The sequence below is a fragment of the Vulpes lagopus genome, chromosome 7 (genome assembly GCF_018345385.1).
Source record: "Vulpes lagopus strain Blue_001 chromosome 7, ASM1834538v1, whole genome shotgun sequence".
Taxonomy (NCBI): Eukaryota; Metazoa; Chordata; class Mammalia; order Carnivora; family Canidae; genus Vulpes; species Vulpes lagopus.
In genome coordinates this window covers 111,807,854-111,830,349 of record NC_054830.1, presented here as the reverse complement: position 1 = coordinate 111,830,349, position 22,496 = coordinate 111,807,854, and the positions used below count along the sequence as shown (strand labels likewise).

The 22,496-nt window shown below is 43.7% G+C and overlaps 1 protein-coding gene across 1 annotated transcript in view; it reads left to right on the top strand.

Moving 5' to 3' along the window:
- Positions 1 to 2,592: 2,592 nt before the first annotated feature.
- LOC121495239 (translation initiation factor IF-2-like) overlaps positions 2,593 to 22,496 on the top strand; it is a 46,510-nt gene continuing 26,606 nt past the window's right edge. The window contains exons 1-3 of the mRNA XM_041762485.1: positions 2,593 to 2,597; positions 2,657 to 3,307; positions 16,026 to 16,132. Coding sequence (XP_041618419.1) covers positions 2,593 to 2,597; positions 2,657 to 3,307; positions 16,026 to 16,132 — 763 coding nt within the window. The remainder of the gene's footprint in view (positions 2,598 to 2,656; positions 3,308 to 16,025; positions 16,133 to 22,496) is intronic.

The window sequence follows — 22,496 nt, the reverse complement described above, 5'->3', positions numbered from 1 at the left end:
CGCCCATGGTAAAATCTTTGAGAGTTGGCCTTGGACTTGTGATTTTTCACTTCTTCCTTGAGAAGCACTGCAGGCCAGAATAAAGTGCTTGTTGCAGAATTTGCTGTGGCACAAGATTTTATTCTAGAGCTAAAGGTCAGGGATGTAGGAAGGAAAAGAAAGTGAGTTGCCTCCAAAGATTTGGGATACAAAGTTGCCCTTTGAAAGTTGAATTATAAATCAAACCAATCAGAGCAAAGATACAGAACATGCCTCCTGAAAGAGAAATAAGGACTCCAGGACCTACAAGTCCTAACAGTACTGTTTACTCAGTAAGGCCTTGTTCTATCTAAAAAAGAAATGTGTTCATCTAAGGAGGAACAGCCCTGGTAGCATAATAAGGAGAACCTAGGTAACAGAGTGTCTGCTGGCCACCATCCCCAGGAGACAGGCTGGCCGGGACTGCAGGAATGAGTGGCCAATCCTCACAACAGCTTGTTTGACCTCTGGTGTGAAGGAAGATGCACCAGGCTCCCGAAGGCTGATATCATTAAACATTTAATTTTTTTATAATTTTTATTTATTTATGATAGGCACACAGTGAGAGAGAGAGAGGCAGAGACACAGGCAGAGGGAGAAGCAGGCTCCATGCACCGGGAGCCCGATGTGGGACTCGATCTCGGGTCTCCAGGATCACGCCCTGGGCCAAAGGCAGGCGCTAAACTGCTGCGCCACCCAGGGATCCCTATCATTAAACATTTAAATCAGATAATTCACTCTTCTGCTTCCAACTTCAAGCTCGTCAAGCCACCTTCCAACAATTAGGTTCCAAATTATACACTTAAGAGAGTGCACTCACGAGACAAATTCCAGTCTCATGTTCCTGACCATTTTGCTTCTAACAGTCATGGTTAAGCTCCAGGTTTTAGTATCAGATGGCCTTCATTTGAACCCTGACTCGCACTTACATACTGTACATACTAACCTTGGGAATTTCCTTCATCTTTTTTACCACAACTGAAAAAAAGATCACAACATACCACATGATTACAGGGAGAATTAAAGGGAGCAATGCATGTAGTGTACTTAGCAGAGAGTTTAGCAAACAGTGAATGAAATCAATAAGTTTACATTCTGATTTTATACAACGTAGATTTTTAAATCGACACTGGAATACTGAAAAGATGAAATTGTGGATCCCACGGGATCAAAGACCAAATCTGGACTGTGTGAAATCACCAAGATGATAGACTACAGGCTAGCCTTTCACCTCCTGGCACCTCTCTGGTCACATGTATAACATCTGTAAAAGGAAACCAGGATGTGGCTTTACATTCCTACATCTCTACCTCTCTTTTCCTAACCCTCATCTCCCAGACATACTTTTTATGAAGAAACATATTTATCTCTCTTTTGTTCTCATGGATCAAGAATGATTGTCCTATCACAAGGAAGAGCTCCAAGGCTTCCCTTGGTTGTTGTTGTTTTTCCTTTTTCCTTCATTATATAGACCAAAAGCATCATCTCCTGGAGAGAAACATGGGCTCTTGTTTATCTAAGGTTACTATTTGGCCTGCCCCACTTCCCCACGTGCTCTTTTTTTTTTTTTTTTAAGATTTTTATTTATTTATTCATGAGAGACACAGAGAGAGAGAGAGAGAGAGGCAGAGACACAGGCAGAGGGAAAAGCAGGCTCCATGCAGGGAGCCCAACGCAGGACTCCGGACTCGATCCCAGGTCTCCAGGATCACGCCCTGGGCCAAAGGCAGGTGCTAAACCGCTGAGCCACCCAGGGATCCCTTCCCCACGTGCTCTTGAGGAGAATACTGCAGTTATACTTAGAAAGCCACAACATCAGTCACAGATCTAGGCTTCCATCACGCAGGGAATGTGTCTGAATTTCAAACAGGCAAGCCAAAGTGACTCTGCCAAGATTAGGCAATTAATTCTGCTTTTCTGTTCGTTATCAGACAGCTCTATCACAAAAATGAGCAAACACACAGATGGCAAATTTTGTTTGGAGTATGTATGAAGTCTCATCAATGTTTTCCAAGTAGAAATGTATTTTCAGATCTCAGTGACTGATGCTGGACAGAGCTGTAGGGACTTTGTTCAAACTTCAATATTGGAGTAGTGTTCTACTTTAACAGAACTTGATCCAGTGTCATAATTATAGGGGCTAGTTGTCAAGTGAGATGTGAGGCGCCTTCCAAAAGGACTGCAGTGCCTCCTCAGTCCCTCTAAGTCAAGATAACACGGTCTAAACTTTGAAAGCTATCTTATTCTCCTGGAGATCTCCACTTTTATCAACTAACATTAGAGAATGACTTGGTGGCTGCCCTCAAAGAACCCACCTAGAGCCTAAGAGAAAACGCCAAGTATTTCTCCTTGATATCGTTTCATGTAATTCCTACAACCTTGAGGTAGGTATGGTTATCCTCCTCATTTTGCCGAGAAAGAAACGAAGACTAAGGGAGGAAATACCCCGCCCCAAATCACACAGCCAGTAAGGGACAAGTTCAGGGCTCTCTAAATCCTGGGTGGGGTATTAATGGGCACCAATTCGAGCAGGGAGTCCAAATCCTAAGCTCGCTGTTCAGTTTTTCTTATCAAATGACGTAACCCGTATTTCACTGAAACTCTTGGCTTTTGATGTTTCGGCTGCCCGAGGATGAAGCGCCTGGAACCCCGCGGTCACGGTCCAGGCTAGGCCAGGCCCTTGCAAGCCACGGTGCAGACAGCCGGGCGGAGGGTCCAGTGCGCATGCCCGGGTCTGGGGGACACGCCGAGCCCTGGGGTCTGCGAACAAAACCTGCCCCAGCCGGCCCAGCGCTCCAACCCGGGGCCCCGCAGCGGCCTGCTCCCGGCCCCGGGCCAGGCCCAAGCAGGCGCCGGCCGAGGGGCGGCGGGGGAGGCAGCCCTGGGCCGAGGCGCGGGGCCGCACGAGGGCACGCCGCGGGCCTCTCCCCCGCCGCCCCCCCGCCCCCGCCCCGGCCCGGCCCGGCCTCGCGCCGCGGAGCCGTGCCCCGGGCTCCCGCCGCCTCCCGCGTGCAGGCCCGAGGCCCGAGCCCCGAGCCCCGAGCCCCCGCCTCCGGCCGCCAGCCCGCGCTCCGCGTGCACCGCGCTCGGCCGCGGGCCCGCCTCTCGGCCGATTTCGCTTTCGCTTTCCTGCAGCCGTCGCGGAGGAAAATGAAAGTGACCGTGGCCGCGGCTCGGAGCGGCGCGGCTGCCGTCCGGGCGAGGGGCGCAGCGAGCTGAGGCGGCGGCCTGCGTGGAGCCCGCGAGCTGGGGAGCCCGCGAGCTGGGGCCGCGGCCCGCACCCGGCGAGGTAAGCGCAGCCCCTCGGCGGCCGCCTCGCGGGCTCCGCCTTGCGGACCGGGCGGGCGGGACGCCAGGCAGCCGGGTGACGCGGGCCGGGCCGGGCCGGGCGGGGCTCCCGCCGCGGGGCTGGGGGCGCCTGCGTGGCCCCGGCTCAGCCTGGCGTGCCAGGGCCCGGGGAGCTGGAGCCAGGGCGCACGCGACCCGCAGGCCGTGCGCCGTTCCCATCACGGCTCCCTTCCCGCGCGACGCCACCCATCCCCCACCCGCGACCGCTTTCAGCAGAGACCCAAGGGGGAGAACGTGTGGCCGATGCTGAGCAGAGTGCCTCACCTGAGCTCAGCAAGGAGGAACTCGTGCTTTACCCCCTCTTACCTCTTAGACTCTTCTCCATTTGGCTCCGCTCCTCCTGCAGTTTGCCTTTCTGCGTTTTACAGATAGGGTGCCCTTGAGCGCACTTGGGGTGCCTTCCTACCTACAAGCCTGCAGCTCGCCTCTCTCGGTCCTAGACACGGACATGGGCTAGTCCAGGATGTCGCCCTCTCCCCAAGGCCCTGCCCATGAGAAGACAGGACCTTACTCTGCAGAGTCCAACCCACCCACCCACCCACCCCCTAACTGGGGGTCGCCAAAATGGTCAGGGATGGGTGCGCTCAGGGACCGAGTCCTTCCCAGACCAGGAATCTTCCGGGCCACTGCATCTGCCAGCAGAAGGGTGAAACATAAGTGCTCTGGTCTTTGCCATTGGTCACCTATACACTAATTCAGTGGTGGTATTCGAGAACTGGGCTCCACCCAAGGCTGGGGAGACAACCCCTTTGCAAGGAAAAAGACATCATGTGTGTGTGTGTGTGTGTGCATATACACATACACACACACAAATTGCCCACATGGCCAGCTCTGTGGAACAAGCATACTGGGTAGAAGGCATTAAATGTTGAAAGTAAGGTGACTAAATCTGCAGGCACTTGACTTACATTTCTTAGTAGCCAATACCAAGAACCCCCTTTTAATCAACTTTTGTCTCAATAACACTGAATTCAGCCTAATCACACAGATCTGATCCTAAGGCCTGTTACTGAATCAAAACTTGAATGATCTTAACTTTGAGAATAGCCATCTGAATTTCACAACAATGATATAGGATACTAATTTTTAAAACATGGAGTCCCTCCTCTGCCTTGCTCTGGTGCCCTGTTGAGTATTCATTGCATTTAGAAAATACTGCCTTTATCATGAGCCAGAAAATCAGATTCTTTGATTCAGTGAATTATTCCTTTTCTCCGGAATTCACTAATGTCCTCTTCTCTCTTCCTTCTATTACCTAAACTTGAACAGTAGTGGACACTTCTCTCCTTTTACTCCCCAGCTTCAGTCTGCACGGGGAGGAAGAGGTGGTGTAGTGGAGACACCATGCACTCCATTTCTACCACCCTGGGTTCTTGCTTCCATGTTCCGAAAAAATGAATTACTTAGTGGAAAACCAAGCAAACCCCTGTCTTTCCTGCTGCCTTCTTTTCTCCATAACATTATGATTTACTGATTTAGCCCCCAACGTGTGATGGGTTGTCTTATATTTTTCACTAAAAAGTGGTGCATGGGAATTTCTTGGTTTTCCTTAGTATCTAAGGTCTACCAAATTGAACTGCTCGTATGCCTTAGTTCATGGCACACTACTCCTTGCTCCATTTAGAGTCTCTCTTTCATTTTGTTTTATTTTGTTATTTCCTCCCTTCATATTCCAGTTCTCTGTCAACACCCTCCTCCCTGTGCACACACAAACAGGCAGCCGTGCTGGCATATTTGTTTGTTCTTCTAAACTACTCATTATATCTTCTTAGCACATGTGTATCTTTAAAACATATGTCACGTTTTGCTTTGTTACACTTACCAAAATAAATATTTTTATGTTAGAGGCGCATGGGTGGCTATGTTGGTTAAGGTTAAATGTCCACCCTCAGCTCAGGTCATGATCTGAGGGTCCTGGGATTGAGCCCTCAGGGCTGGCTCCACACTGGTCGGAGAGCCTGCTTCTTTTTCTCCCTTTGCCGTTCCCCCTGCTTGTGCTCTCTTTCTCAAATAAAATCTTTAAACAAGAAAATACTTTCTTTGGGTAACTGGCTGATGGGCACTGAGGAGGGCACTTGATGGAATGAGCACTGGGTGTTATACTATATGTTGGCAAGTTGGACTTCAATAAAAACAAATGTAAAAAAAAATACTTTCATGCTATATAGCTCATACTGCTTCTCCCCTCCCTCCATTACGTTTCTGAGTCAAACCATATTGCTATATATATGTAAGTCTAATTCATTACTCTTGGCTGTTGCATAGTTTTATATCAAAAGTATACAAGTACTTAACCAGCCTCCTGGGAATACACTGAGGTCGCCTGTAACTCCTTACTTACAGGATCAGTGCTGCACCAAACATCCTTTTGGGTGTCTCCCTGCGTCTTGTGCAAGAATTTTCTTTTTAATAGACAGATATGAGATTGCTGGTTCTAGGATACTTGCGGGACGTCTTTCACTAAAAATTGTGCAGCAGAATGGCTTCATCAGTTTCCTCCCACCAGGAGCAGCATATCAGGAGTCTCTTTTCCAACATCTGCTGGCACTTACTACTGGCTAATTTATTAATTTCTGTCAAAACTGGTAGGTTAAAGCAGTACTCCATTTCTGCTTTAATTGAGCATCTCATCATACTGTATTGCCATTTGTATGAACTGCTTTTCCATCTATCCATCTGATCTGCCTCTCTTTTCTTTCAGGTTTCTGGTATTTTTCAATATGGGGTTTGCATTTTGTTCCTACTGGCGTCCTTACATGTTAAAAATGTTAGATCTCTGTTAGATGTGGATGTTTTAAGTCTTCCCCCCATCTTGTCACCTGTTAACCTCATTTATGGTCTCCTTTTTATTATTACTCATAACTTTATGGAGGTGTAATTTATATACCGTAAGATTCACCTTTTTAAAGTAGTTCACTGGTTTGTAGTATATTTTACTGAATGAGTACCACTGTAATCTAATTTTAGAGCACTTTTTTTATTGGGGTTCAATTTGCCAACACATAGCATAACACCCAGTGCTCATCCCGTCAAGTGCCCCCCTCAGTGCCTGTCACGCAGTCACCCCATCCCCCCACCCACCTCCCCTTCCACCACCCCTTGTTCGTTTCCCAGAGTAAGGAGTCTCTCATGTTCTGTCTCCCTCACTGATATTTCCCACTCATTTTCTCTCCTTTCCCCTTTATTCCCTTTCATTACTTTTTATATTCCCCAAATGAATGAGACCATATAATGTTTGTCTTTTTCTGATTGACTTATTTCACTCAGCATAATATAGAGCACTTTAAAAAAAAAAAAAGGATTTTGTTTATTTATGCACGAGAGACACAGAGACATAGGCAGAGGGAGAAGCAGGCTCCCTGTAGGGAGCCCGATATGGGGCTTGATCCTGGAACTCACGGATTATGCCCTGAGCCGAAGGCAGACGCTCAACTGCTGAGCCACCCAGGTTCTCCTAATTTTAGAATATTCTTATTACTCCGTTAGTAGTCACTCTCCACTTTCATTATGCCCCTCCCCAGCCCTAGGCAACCACTAATCTACTTCTTGTCTCTTTTCATTTCCCTGCTTCTGGATGTCTCACACAAATGGGATTATACAACATGTGTTTGTTGTGACTGACTCTTTTGTTTAGCGTAGTGTTTTGTCTGTTTATCCAGATTATAGCATACATCAGTAGGTTGTTTCTTGCTAATGCCCAATAATATTCCATAATGTGGGTATACTGCATTTTGTTCATCCATTCATCAGTTGATGCACATTTAGATTGTTTCTACTTTGGGGCTATTATGAATATTGCTTCTGTGAATATTCATGTACAGTTTTTGTGTGAACATGTATTTTCATTTCTCTGGGATACATACCTAGAAGTGGAATGGCTGGATCATATGGTATCTCTATGTTTAAACTTTTGAGGAACTACCAAACTGCTTTTCCAAAGTGGCTGCAACACTTTACAGTCTTACCAGTAGTGCGGGATGGTTCCATCTTCTTCATATCCTCACCACGACTTGTCTATCATTTTGGTTAGAGCCGACCTATCCTAGCAGGTATGAAGTTGTCGGGCATTGTGGTTTTGATTTGTACTTCCGTGATGGCTAATGACGTTGAACACATTTTCATGCACTTATTAGCCATATGTGTGTGTATCTTTTTGGAGAAATGTTCAAATCTATTTTTTAAATTGGATGATTTGTCTTTTATTATTGAATTGTAACACTTCTTTATATATTCTTTTTTTTTTTTTTTTTAAGATTTTAGTTATTCATGAGAGACACAGAGAGAGAGAGAGGCAGAGACACAGGCAGAGAGAGAAGCAGGCTCCATGCAGGGAGCCTGATGTGGGACTTGATCCCAGGACTCCAGGATCACGCCCTGGGCCAAAGGCAGGCGCTAAACCGCTGCACCACCCAAGGATCCCTTCTTTATATATTCTTGATACATGTCCTTTATCAGCTATATGAACTGCAAATAGTTTCACCTAATCTGTGAGTTTTCTCTTCACTTTCTTGATGGTGTTCTCTGAGGCAAAAAAAAAAAATTCATTTTGTTAATATCCAGCTAGTCAGTGTTCTGTTTTACCTTTTGTGTTTTTGGTGTCGTATCTAATAAATCCTTGCCTAACTCAAGATTATGAAGAGTCACACTTACTTTTTTTTAAGATTTTATTTATTTATTCATGAGAGACACACACAGAGAGAGGCAGAGACACAGACAGAGGGAGAAGCAGGCTCCTCACGCTCTGATCCAAAGTCAGGTGCTCAACTGCTAAGCAACCCAGGCGTCCCCACACTTATGTTTTCACCTAAGAGCTTTATAGTTTACATATAGTTTACCATAAATGGTTTACATAGACCTAAACATAAATCTTTAAATTTTGTGTAGTCACTTCCATCATTTTTCTCCTTTTAGCTTGTGCTATTTACATCTTAAGAAATCCTTATCTATTGAAGATCATAAAATTTTTCTATATTTTCTCCTGCTAACCTTATTGTTTCTTCTTCTACATTTACATCTTCAATCCATTTGGATTTTGTTTTTGTTATGGCTTTGTAATATGTCTTAATATCTACCATTTTATTCTTTTTCAAACTTTTCTTATCTTGTCATGGACTTGTTCTTCCATAAACATTTTAAAATCTGTCTATAGAGTTCACAAAAGCTTTCTGAAGTTTTGAGTGGAAATTAATTGAAATTATAGGTTGATCTGGGAACAATTGATACCTTTTAATGTCAACTCATCTCACCCACGAATATGGTCTAATATCTCCATTTATTAGTGTTTTCTCTGAGATTTACTTTAATAGAGTTTTTCAAATTTTTTCCACAAGTCTCTTGGATTTTTTTTATTAAGATAATTCCTAGCTTCAATAATATTGGTATTATAAGTGGTTTCTTATTTTTGTCACATTGTTGCTGGTTACACTGTTATAACTCTCTCTCTGAGCAGTTGCTGCTAGTATGGAGAAATGCAATCAGTTGTTTTTAGGTTGGTTTCATATCTAACTACCATTCTGAACTCATGAATTCTAATGGTTTTTCTGTGGATTCTCTTGAGAATTCAAGGTGAAATAATTATACCAGTTGCAAACACTGACATTTATCTCCTTTCTTCCAATTTTATACTTTGTTTTGCTTTTTATTAGTTCCTTTAGTGGCTACTTTTTCTATAATTCTATTATATGGTAGTGAGGATAGCTGCATTCTTGTCTTGTTCCATTCCTTAACAAGAATATAGTTTTCTGTTAAATATGATGTTAGCTATAGGTTTGTAGATGATAGTCTTTATTAAAGAAAGGAAGTTCCTTTCCTTAGAATTTGAGATATCAAGGAAAACAGATACAATCCATGCATTACTTTCTAATGAAAAAAATTTTATAACAAAACGTATCACATGTGGTGGCTAAACCAGTTAATAATTAAGCTGTGAAGAAAAGATGGTGGTGGGGAAGATAGGAGATTGGTCTCTTAAGAGCTAGGTTTTGTGTTTTTGTTTTTAACATGAATTAGTATTGAAATTTGTCAAACGCTCTGTCTGTACCTGGTGAGATGATCATTTGTTTCCCCCATCTCAATTTTCCATCTATTATTAGGGTGAATAATCTTAGCTATTGTAACAGTCCCAACATTTCAAAGGCTTACACCAGGAATGCTATTTATTTATCTCTCATGATGCAGTCCAAGGATGTTGGTGAGATAGTAGACTCTCCTCACTTAGTTGTTTAGGAACACAGTCTCTTTCCAGCCAGTTGCTTCCCCATCTCCTTGGACCTAGGTCCTTCAGCAGGTTCTCCATGATGGCCAGAGAGGACACAGATCACTGCTCCTCACGTTCCATTGGCAAGGACACGATCCCACCTATTTATAAGGTGGCTGGGAAGTTTAATGGCATCCCCAGGAAGGAAAGGAGAACAGAGAGGTGGTGAGCAGTGGTAACTTCCTCTATCATCTGTTAATGTAGGGAATTACACTGAGAGATTTGCTGACTTTGAATCATTTTTTATTATTTTATCATGACATATTCTCAACATTTTTTTGCATTTGATTAGATAATTTATTTATTTATTTATTTATTTTATTTATGATAGTCATACAGAGAGAGAGAGAGGCAGAGACATAGGCAGAGGGAGAAGCAGGCTCCATGCACCGGGAGCCCGATGTGGGATTCGATCCCGGGTCTCCAGGATCGCGCCCTGGGCCAAAGGCAGGCGCCCAACCGCTGCGCCACCCAGGGATCCCTGATTAGATAATATTTTATTTAGATATTTGGCATCCATGTTTTTAAGTTAAACTGGCCTGTATTTTTCTTTTCTTGGACAATCTGTATTCCAAGTTTCAAAATTATGGTAAATTTAGGTTGGGTAATGTTTCCTCTTTTTTTAATTTTCTGTAGTAATACATTTAAGTAAAGATTGTTCCTTGGAAGTTGGTAGAATGTTCTTGTAAAACCTTCTAGAACTGAGACTTTATGCGCAAGAAGTGTTTTAAATTACTTCAATTTCTTAAATGGCTATTCACATTTGCTATCATTTTTGTGCCAATTTTGGCAATTTTTCTGACTATATTGATTTCTGTGTTTTCAATATGTATTGTCATATAGTTATTTAGAGTTATACAGTTATTTATAGTTATGTAGAATAATATAGCTATATTATGTACATATATATTATTCTTTTATAAATTGTTAAATATCTGCTATATTTGTCATTTCCTCTTTTTTTCATAGTCTTTTTTTCCCATCTTCTGTCAGTTTTTCAGTTTCTCTGTGTTCAAATCCTTTGATTATGATGAGCACTGAGTAATGATGTATAGAATTGTCGAATCACTATAATGTACACCTGAAACTAACATAACACTGTATGTTAACTACTGGAATTAAAATTTAAAAACTTAAAACTTAATTTAAAAATAAAATTTAAATTAAAAAACTCAAAGAAATACTTTGGGTTTTGTTAATCACCTTTATTTTGTGTCTTCTATATCTTCTCCTTCATTGATTTCTGCCCTTATGTTTTTTATTTCATTTCTTCTTGTTTCTTTTTTTTTTTTTCTTCTTGTTTCTTTATATGCAATAGCATACTCTAATATGCTATTTGTAAAAGTTTCAAACAACGTAGACACTTGTAAAGTAAGAAAGAAAAGCCCACTCCTGTCTCTTACAACCTCACTCTTTATAGGCAACAACCGTTACCAAGTTGGTGTTTTTCTGGATGCTCTTCTCTTATATATTTGTCTACAACTTTTCCAAATTATGTAAGTCATGGGTCTCTTTCTCTGGTGTACACACACACACACACACACACATCCATTAAAATGGCATATCATAATTTATCTCTTTTCCACTTAGGGCAATTAGATTGAATGTTTTGGTTTTTTAATAGTGGAATTTAATTGATTTATATTTATCAAGAGTTCATCCTTTTCCTTTTTTTCTTAAGACTTATTCTGTATTAATCAAGGTGTCTGTTTCCATTCCTTCCTTCCTTCTTTTTATTTAGTGACTTGGAATTCTCTATCTTATGAGGAGCCCTCTTTAATATCTTAAGCATAGACAAACTTATGTTTTCCTATAAATACCAAAAATTAAACAGAATCTCTAATGTCCTCCCAAACATAAGAAACTTTTTTTTAAAGATTTTATTTATTTATTCATGAGAGAGAGAGAGAGAGGCAGAGACACAGGCAGAGGGAGAAGCAGGCTCCATGCAGGGAGCTGCTGTGGGACTCGATCCCGGGACTCCAGGACCACACCCTGGGCCGAAGGCAGGCGCTAAACCGCTGAGCCACCCAGGGACCCCCGAAACTTTTTAAAAAATATTTTGTTTATTTATTTGAGAGAGAGTGAGGAAGAGTAAGCACAAGCAAGAGGAAGGGCAGAGGGAGAGGGAGAAATAGACACCCCATTGAGCAGGGAGCCTGATGCGGGACTCAATATCAGGACGGTAGGATCATGACCTGAGCCATAGGCAGATGCTCAACCAACTAAGCCACCCACACGCCCCATGAAACTTTGTAGTATCTTCTTAATCCTCTCCTCCTCCCCTACTTTCCCTCATAGGCACATACACACGTAAGTGCCTGCCCAGGAATTACTGAAACAATCTGGAAACTTCCTGTTGTTAATTCTTCATGCTTCAAAATACACTTTCCTTTTTTCTATTTTATTAATCTTTTGTTAACAATTGCATTAATCCATAATCTATTTCTGCAGTTGCCTATCACATAGGATAGGAAGGTTCACACATATGTTTCTTTTAGAGTTTTCATTGGCTTTCTGAATATTTTTAGTGATTGGTATGTCATGAATAATTCTTCTCTGGCTTCCTTATTTCTCAAAAATCTACTTTGGAATCCATGCTATTCTGGTCCTTGTTTGACCTTTGTTGGCACAAAAACATTCTGAAGTATTTGCAAATGCTAGTCACTTCCTCGTGTTTTACTGAGTTTACTTTTAGCTTAGTTAAACCAAGAGCAATATCAGTTTGTGTAAACTTAAACCACTAACTGAAGGCTCATGTAATGGCCCTGCCCCAGGGTTGGAGACTGGCTAGAGAAATATGAAAATAGCTTTGAGAATTCAGCTGCTGAATACCTTATGCTAAAAAGCTTAACATTTTAACATTTTTGTTTATAATACTTAACTATTTGAGGGTAAAGTACAATGAGCACTGTCACAGTGAAACTGTGGTAAAACTAACTCGGATGGTGTTTATCAAAAGCTTTTTATTTTTATTTTTTATTTTTTTTACTTTTTTAACTTAGTTTTTTTTTTTTAAGATTTATTTATTTATTCATGAGAGACAGAGAGAGTAAGAGAGAGAGGCAGAGACATAGGCAGAGGGAGAAGCCGGCTCTTTGCAGGAGCCCGATGCGGGACTGGATCCCGTATCCCGGGATCACGACCTGAGCAGCTGCTCAACCACTGAGCCACCCAGGCGTCCCTAACTTAGTTTTTTAAAAACAAACTTTTTTGAAAATGGTTATTTATTTGAGAGAGGGTGCATGCCTGCGCAAGCAGGGAGAGGGGCAGAGAGAGAGGAAGAGAAAGCCTCAAGCAGTCTACTCCGCTGAGCACGGATCCAGACATGGGGCTTTGTCCCAGGACCCTGAGATCATGACCTGAGCCAAAATTAAGAGGCTGATACATAAATTTATTTGGAAAAGGAGTAGAAAAAAATAATTCCAAACAAGTTATGTCTGGATGATTGAGACTACAGATTTTTGTGTTTTCCTATAATAAACATATATCACTTTGTTACCAGAAAAAGTGTATACATATATCTATATATCTTTTTTTACATATATCTATTTTTTAAATTAACCTGTTCCAACCCTAATAGGACTGCTTAGCATTTCACCATCTGCAGGCACTCCTGGGTGCTCCCATGCTCCTGGAACCCAGTGAGGTCCTGGTAGCCTGCTACAGAGCCAGAGGGGGATAACATCCTCAAGCCTTCCCTGTCACCTCTCCATTCACTCCAAGATATTTGGTCTTGGTGGGCATATAATTATTCCTTTGGAGTAAAACGGAGGAGTATATACAAAATAGTTTTAAATTATTTCGATTGCCATTTCTTCCCAACAGCCCTTTTAGGCAGGCTCACATCAGGATCCCACTTTTTCAGTGGGTTTGGAGCATTAAATATTAGAAGTAGATGCTGAAAGGGGTTCTCCTAGGTTCTTATTTATTCTCATACTATAATTTCTGTATTTTCTACATGGCTGTGAAATTTCTATATGTTAGATATAATCATGGTTCTGCATCACCTGGGTTGAGGTGCATATATTTAAATTTGGATTTCTCCTTTCCAGAATTACAGAATCTCTATTGAGAAGAAAAAAAATGTTCGCTGCAAGGCCTAATGCTTGGCAGAAACAATTGCTACCATTTGCATCGTAGAATTCTCAAGATGTTACTTCTTAGAGCTTGTTCCTGGAAACCTGAATTCCTTTGTGGGAATGGAGTTGGTAGGTCTCTGTTGAGTGACTAAATGCTATCTTTTTTGGAGAGTGGTCTTACAGCTCTGGTGTAAGCTTTCTCCTTCTACAAAGGAGCTGGGCTCTACCCAGGGCCAGCTAGCTAGGTCCTGAGCCTAACAGAAGCCTGTTGTGGCATTCCAATAACATCTGATAGGTTGTAGTAAGACCCTTGACTGGCCAACTCCTCCCCCCCTCCCGGGGTCCTTCAACTCCTCTCCACCCCTACTGCCACTACTGCTGTGATTCAGGCAGTCACATCTCTTGACTGGATAACACAGTGACTTCCTTCTGGTACCTACTTCCCCTTATCTCTTGCTTGTTTTTTCACGGAAGTCAGTGTGTGTTAGTCTCCTTATTGCTGCTGTAACAAATTACCACAAAATGAGTGGCTTGACTGAAACAATACAAATTTATTATTTTACAGTTCTGAAGGTCAAAAGTCTAAAACTAAAGTTTCAGCAAGGCTGTGTGCCGACTGGAGGCTCTGGATGAAACTCATTTTGCTGTCCCTTCCAGTTTCTTGAGGCTTCCTGCATTCCTTGGCTCATGGCCCCTTCTTCTGTCTTTAAAACCAACAAATCGGGATCCCTGGGTGGCACAGCGGTTCGGCTCCTGCCTTTGGCCCAGGGCGCGATCCTGGAGACCCGGGATCGAATCCCACGTCGGGCTCCCGGTGCATGGAGCCTGCTTCTCCCTCTGCCTGTGTCTCTGCCTCTCTCTCTCTCTCTCTCTCTTTGACTATCATAAATAAATTAAAAAATTAAAATAAAATAAAATAAAATAAAACCAACAAATCTTTCTCACACTGCACTGCTCTGATGCTCCTCATCTATAGTCAAGTCTCTCTGCTTCCCTCTTGTAAGGACACTTGTGATTACATTGCACCCACCTGGATAATCCAGGATAATCTTCCCATCTCGAGATCCTTAGTTTAATCACATTCTGCCATGTGCCTCTTGCCATGTTAGGGAACACATTAGCAACTTCTAAGGATTCAGACATCAGCATCTTTGGTAGGGCCATTATTCAGCCTATCACATAGTGTAGCCTTTTAAAAACACACACATCCAGCCAGATTATTCATCTGCCTAAAATTCTCATGTGGTACTCCAGTCCTTCAAGGATGAGGGCCTCTCCAGGGCTGCTGTGCAGGGTTGCTCACATCCCTTCTGCACCTCCCTCTGCCTCCTCTCTATCTACTCAGCCTCTGGCTTGCTGTCCGTGATCTAGCCTTTGTGCATGGTATGCTTTTTACCAAGGATGTTTCTCCTCTCCTAACTTCATTCCAGACCTTCCTGAGGCTCCAGACAAGGTCAGGTCTCTGTAGGATGCTCATAGTACCTGTGTCACTCTGCTGTCACACTTACCGAGGTTGTTATACCTTTGCATTTATTTAACTGATCATTTGATTAATACATGCTTCTCTTATGTGAGTAAGTATCGCATATGGGCTGGGCCCATGTCTGGTTTTTGGCCACTGTTGCATCCCAGCACAGTGGCTGGCTTATGTATAGTAAGTATGTGGGGATACGTGAATAAGTGAATGAATATTAACAGCATTGTCATCACCCTCTGTCCCCTTTACCCTGCTGCTGCTTCTGCACAGCATTTATTGCCTCTTCTCTTGTTGCCTCCCTCCACCAGAATGGAAGCCCACCAGAGCAGGGATGGGTTCATGCCATGTCCTAGAGCAGTGTCTGGTACATAACAGGAACTTGATAAATGGGAGATGCAAGATATGCAGGATGCTCAGAACCTCTCCTTCGTATCTGATCCCTCTTGGAAATTAGCTATTACCATGTTCTTCATTTTAATTATTCATGCTAACTCAGTAATCAGGCAAATCAGCAGAGACCTTTAAAATGTTCAATTTTTTTTGTGAAGATTAAATGAATTAATAAATGTAAATCATTTAGAGCAGTGTCTGTCACATGGCGAGCCCTGTGTGAGTTTGCTTGGTGTTGCTGTTAAGAGATGCTTGAGTCCTTAATAGTTTAGAATTTTTACTATGTCGCAACTCTGTGGTGGAATCACAAATGCAGAACTGAGTGGGTTCTCCCTGCACCTGGATACACCCAGCTGTTCCAGCTGCCTGAAGACAGGCCCAGGGAGGGTGGGGGAGGCGATTAAGGTGGATGATTTAGTCCATAACGTTGTGCTTTTTCTTGTTTTGCCTGCAGATGGCAGCACGCCCTGGACGTCTTTGCGCTACCAGTAGTCCTGAGGCAGAACCGCAGAGAAGCAAGAAAATGGACTCCCTTCTACAGTCTGCAGTGTGAACATGTGTGTGAGGACTGTTTACATTCTCTTTCGACCCCATTTGTCCTCAAGAGACGATAATTCTAAGTGTCATATTTGGGAGTAAGGTACTTGCTGTCTGTAAAGCTAAAGGCAATGCACCCCTTGTTGTCACTGTAATGAGAGGTCTAGGAGAGACCCTCTCCTCCGTCCCTCCCTGATTTTCAGCACCTACTTCCTGCGATGATGTTTCTTCCTTACTACTTGCAATCTCTATGACATCCTCTTTCAGTGTCCCCAGTCTTTTTTTGTAGGGAGTTTGATGTCGCTAGTTCTTCGCCCTACCCTATGCCAGCTTTGCCCCGAGCCTTTGTGTGTCAGATACTATGCTGTGCGGTTTCCACCTCCTTCAGACCCCACAAAAACCTGGTCAAATAGGGATATTACTCCTTTGTTATAAATGTGGAACCAAGGCTCAGAGGTTAAATTATGTCCAGAGCTCAGATGTAGCAAGGCAGGATGGCAGCCCAAGATCTCTGGAACTCTTGCCTCTTATCAGAAAATGAGGCTGGCCACCTCAGGGTAGAAGATGAATCATATTTGTTCTTGTAGATATGAAAAAGGAACAAAGTAAAACTGATGGAAAACAAAATTATAGTCCCTAAACAACCTCTCTCTCTGAATTTAGCATTTTAACTTCACATAATCCTATTTTTCTTTCTTACTTCTTTTAACCTGAATTGTTGGTGCACGAGTAAAATTTGCCTTTGTTGCTGTTTGCCTTATATGAATCCTTATGTGCACCATTCCGTGTACCACTTGACGTGAGGTAGTTTTGTGGTTCATTTGGAGGACCCGTGACCTCCATAAATTGGTAAAGTTTGAAAAGCGGCCAAGTGTGAAAAGTCTTCTGTGCCCAGGAGGTTGGGGGACCCATCTGAGGGTCCACATGCTGACAACCCTGAGCGCCCCAAGCAGGACTCTGTCTCAGCTTAGCTCTGATGACTGGTGCAACCAAAATCTTAAATGTTGTCACAATCAGTTATTTTATAAACCAGGTCACTCTTAAGTGCCTGCCCATATCTGAACATTTTAAAATGCTACAGTTAAAATGGGCCAGTTAAAGAAAAGCTGTCCTTTGCCCCCGGAGGGTATCTTCTTGAGCACTACTTTGGGGTACTTCCTCTCCAGCCACTCAGGACAAATAGCCTCAAGGACACATTCATTGTGGATGTTTCAGACTGATAGATTTACACAACAGTCACTTGCAAAAGCAAGTCACTAACTTGTGTGAGAGGCTTTTTTCCTTGTCCTTTAAAAAAAAAAAAACAAACCAAAAACAACTTCATTAGGCTATCGTTCTCATACCATACAATTTATCCATTTAAAATATATGATTGAATGGCTTTTAATGTATTTACAGAGTGTATATCCATCACCAGAGTCAATTTTAGAACATTTTCCTACTCTAAAAGAAACTCTGTACCCCTGGATTGTCCCCCATCTCTACTCTGCCTTTTTCCCCCAGCCCCCACCCCCCCAACCACTCACCTGCTTTCTGCCTCTTGTAGGTTTCCTATACTGGTCATTATAGAAATAGCGCCACAACACCTGTGGTCTTCTGTGTCTGGCTTCTTCCATTTCGCACGATGTTTTCAAGGCTCCTCCATGTCACAGCATGTGTCAGTACTCCATTCATTTTCATTGCCAAATATTCCATTGTATGGTTATATCACTTTTGTTTATTCATGCATCATTTGGTGGACGTTTGGGGTTGTTTGCAGTTTGGGCGATTGTGAACAATGCTGTGAATATTTTGGAGTGCAGGTTTTTGCATGGGCCTCATTGGGTTCTGTGACTCTGTAAAACTGTGAGGAGCAAGTCCAGCTTCTAAAAATTTGAGAGAGGACAAGAATCATGTTGATGTTGTTTGTAATTTAAAGGGACAGTTTCTTTGCATAGACATAGATTTGCATTTAGAGTGATTAACTGTATAACACAAGGTTACACCCAAAAGGTATTTAGATATAATTCTTCTCTGTATCACTTGAGTATTCTAAGTTCTATTGTTTTGCTATTCTTATTTTTAAAAAGAACAGGAAAGATATCTATGTTGGTCCTGAGGTCTCACTTGAAATGATGTGGAATTAGTTGGGTGGCAGGTGGCAGAGGGACTTTTTTTCCAGGTACATTTGGCGGCTGGGTGGGTGAGGTGGAAGCAGGAGCCAGAGAGAGGAAGAAGGCAGGAGGAAAATCTGGGATGATGTGGGCCACACATCTGTTCTTCGTATAGCTTCCCTGTGGCCCACCCCCATGGCCACAGGACACTGACAGGTCATGCTTAGTGTGGCTCTTGCTTGGTAGCTGGGTGACGTGCTTCGCAGCTGAGTACCTGTGGGGTCTAGTTTCACTCTGCTTCTGACTCACAGAGCTCTGGTGTTGGGCTGCTGGTTTTTAGTAAAAACAGGTGTTAGGAAGAATATGTTGAAGGACAGATCAAGCCCCCAAGGGACTCTGATAGGTGCAGTACTAAAAACATTTCCGGGCTGCTTGTTGTGTGTATGTATGTGTGTGTATGTGTGTGTGTTTCACATCACTTAACAGTTTTCAGTTTAACTGTGTTTTCCTTCCTGAAATCTTTAAACGAGGTTAGTCCTTGTGATTTATTCTATGCTTTTTTTTTTTTTTTTTAGGGAGTTCCTCTGCTTCTCACATCTGGGTTTGAGTTAGAGATCATTTTTTTTTTCTTTTCAAACTGACCAAGCATGCAGAAATAGGAGTGATTTGAGTTTGCCTCCAATTTTTTTTTTGTTTTGTTTTTTAAATTTTTTTTTTAATTTTTATTTATCTATGATAGTCACAGAAAGATAGAGAGAGAGGCAGAGACACAGGCAGAGGGAGAAGCAGGCTCCATGCACCGGAGCCCGACGTGGGATTCGATCCCGGGTCTCCAGGATCGCGCCCTGGTCCAAAGGCAGGCGCCAAACCGCTGCGCCACCCAGGGATCCCAGTTTGCCTCCAATTTAACTTACTTTTTTATCTTTATTTTTCTTCCCTTGGGACATGAGGGAGTACTAGGGGGCGTTTTAACTGAATTTCTGACCCAGGTGAGTCAGCAGGAATTTGTTATGTATTATTTAATGCTTGATGGGAGACACATAGTAAGAGAAGAGACAGTCACCCTCAAGGATCCCACCTTGTGATTTGAGAGTCAAAACTTTGTTCCCTGGGTGCCTGGGTGGTTCAGTCAGTTAAGTGTCTGCCTTGGGCTCAGGTCATGATCCCAGAGTCCTGGGATGGAGCCCTGCATTGGACTCCTTGCTCGTCAGGGAGTCTGCTTCTCCCTCTGCCTGTGCCCCTCCCCATCACTCGTGCTCTCTCGCTTTACTTGCTCTCTCTCCAATAAATACATAAAATAATAAAGAAAAAAAAAAGAATAGGAAATAAAGCACCTGGCTGGCTCAGTTGGTAGAGCATGGGACTCTTAATCTCAGGGTTGTGAGTTTGAGCCCCATGTTGGGATATAGAGCTGACTTAAAAAAAAAAAATCTTAAAAAAAAAAAAAGAATAGGAAGTAAAGACTTTTGAACAGGAACACAAGCTTACTACTGTTTCAAAGAGAGATTTTTATTTCCATTTTACACCTGAGAAAACCAGTGCTTTTCAAATATTTTCTTTTCAAATAATTCTCCAAGGTCACGTAGCCAGTGGAGCTTGGATCCACCAGACCCCAGAATACGTATAGGTGTGCACTGGTCTGAGTCTTAAGATCACCAGGGCTTCCAGCCAGTTCCGCCCCATGTCACCCTGTGAGGCTATACGTGACTGCATTTGTTTGTCAGCGTCACTCCCTGGGCTGAACTGGTTAGGGGAAGAAAGGGGACTTTGGGTAAGTCACTTCCCAACCTGTCTGAGGCCCTGGGAAAGCAGGGGCCGGCACTCAGCCAGGCCCCATTGGTCGGCGCAGCAATAGTCCAGGCACGTTCCCAGGGCGGCAGAGACCGTGCAGGGAATTTTGGAGCTACAGGTCCCCGGGCAAGTCTTTTCCTCCAAAGTGGGAGCCGCAGGGCTGATAGTGATCCGGGCGGGGTGACAGCACAGCTGCAGCCCCAGCACACGTTGACTCTTGTTACTGCCCTGCTCCTTCAGGGCAGGCAGGAGAACATGAGGATTTGGTTTGTCCTGAAGTTTTCTAGTCATTCCTTCCCTTGACCCTTCCTAGAGTATTCTGCAAATAGTTAAGCACCTACAACGTACCAGGTGAACTTGTGACAATGAACAGAACAACCCAAGGCCCTGGATCACCCTTGCTTGACCCTTCTGGTCTCACCTGTAGAATTTGGCGAGTCATAGCATTCCTATCCAAAGGGAGGGAGGGAGGAAGAAAATGACTTAAGGGTCTCTCCCTTCTTGGCAGTCTCTGATTCTGTAGACAGGATTCCACAGAATGTTCTTAAAGGGATTAGGACTATCCCTTAAATCATGTCCAAGGGTTTGTGAGTTATATTTGTATTATGCAACCTCTGCCCCTTCCTTTTTTTTTTCCTTTTTCTTTCAAAACACTTTTATATCTGTCCTTGATCTTTATTTTTTTTTTAAGATTTTATTTATTTATTTGAGAGAGAGCACAAGCAGGAAGAGGAGCAGAGGGAGAGAAAGAAGCAGATTCCCCACTGAGCAGGGAGCCCAATTCAGGGCTCCAACCCAGGATCCTGGGATCATGACCCGAGCCAAAGGCAGACGCTTAACCAACTGAGCCACCCAGACGCCCCTGTCCTTGATCTTTATAAAGTAATTCTGTATGTCACAGTGGACATGGTACGGAGACCCAGGTTCAGCTTTATTAACCATGGACTGTGGGCGTGCTCCCTAACTTCCCTGTTCCTCCACAGTTTCCTCATCTACAAATGGAAAGGAAAATAGTAGCTACCTCTGAGGGCACTATGAGGGTAAATGTGACAATGTTTCTAGCATAGGGCCTGGCTCAGAGTAAAACTTCAGTGAATGGTAATTACAATGATGATTATATATAATTATTCCCATATAAAAGAAAGGAAAGCCTTAGATCAGGGAGGGTAAGTGACTTGCCTGATAGTCATGTGGAGAGTTAGAGGCAAAGCTGGAAATAGGAGCCAGGGCTCATGGGGTTAGTGGCCAGTGCTCTCTCTCCCCAGGATTCATTCTAGTCTCTAGAAGGAAATGTTAGTACACATGGACAGTTCTTTCTGAGTCTAATCCCCTGGTAGCTGGTTCTGGCTTCTGTAGGGGATTTTGTAGGGGATCAGCACTCAGGACTCTCGATCCTGGGCATTGGGAGCCCCTCAGCAAGGGGCACCTGTGATACTAGTGGACAGGAAGCCTCCCTCTTTGTTTTCTGATAAGTATAGGGAGCTCGAGGCTGTGTGCTTCCAGTGCTCTCCTGCTTCCGCCTTGCCTGCTTGCTGGCCAGATCCTACAGAAGCCCCCTGGGGCTTCACAGAGACCATGCCTGGCCTGGGGTGGGCACTGGGACAGGCATGCACATAGCAGGTGGGTACTCGAGAATTCTCCATCCCTGAGCAGAGCCAGTCCTTACAATGGTGGGAGGACTTTTAGGTTTCAGCCTAGGAATCGGGTACAGGAGGAGTCTCCTTAAAACCCTTTGGAAAAAGAAACACTACTTTTGCCATTAGGGGCCAGAATGGCAGACACCCTTTGCATACAGCTGCCCCATTCACTCTGTCACCAGAGGACTGTTCCCACTGGTCTTAGGTACACAGTGGTGGCCCTTGCTCCTGGTGAAGGACAATGATGGACTGCCCAGATGGGTTTTCCCAGGAAATGGATAGTGCTTGGAATTTTGCTTCAAATGGTCTAGCAAAGTGGAGAAGGCCACAGTCGGTCAGGCGTGGATTTGAATCCCAGCTCTGCTTCTTTGTGTGTGGGGCTGGGTGGGACATGCTTGGAAAGTTATTTAGCCTCCTTGGCTCTCAGTTTCTCCATCTGTAAAATGAGAATACCTACCTCACAGGAATGCAGTGTGAAACAAATAAAGTAACCTGTGTGAACGTGGCACGTGCTAGGCCTGGGGTGGCCCTCATTCCTGTCATTATTATTAAACACATCACTGGGCCCCACTAGTATATGGGTGGAAACCGCTTTCGCGTGTGGCTCAGCCTCAGGGAGCCTGTGCATCTGCCATGACACAGCAGACCCCAGCTTCACAGGCTGATTCCAGAGCCCTGCCTTGCCTCCCCAAACAGGGCGGTGGTTGACTTTGGTGGCCTTGAGAGATCAGGTCTTGCTCTGGCCTGTCCCCCAGCCCCCTTTCAGGCCTGAGCTGCCCCAGAGGGGAACATCTGCCCTACCTTGGATGCTTTTCTGAGGACACTGCCGATCCTCCTTTGGTAGCCATTTAGGAGTCTGTAGCGACA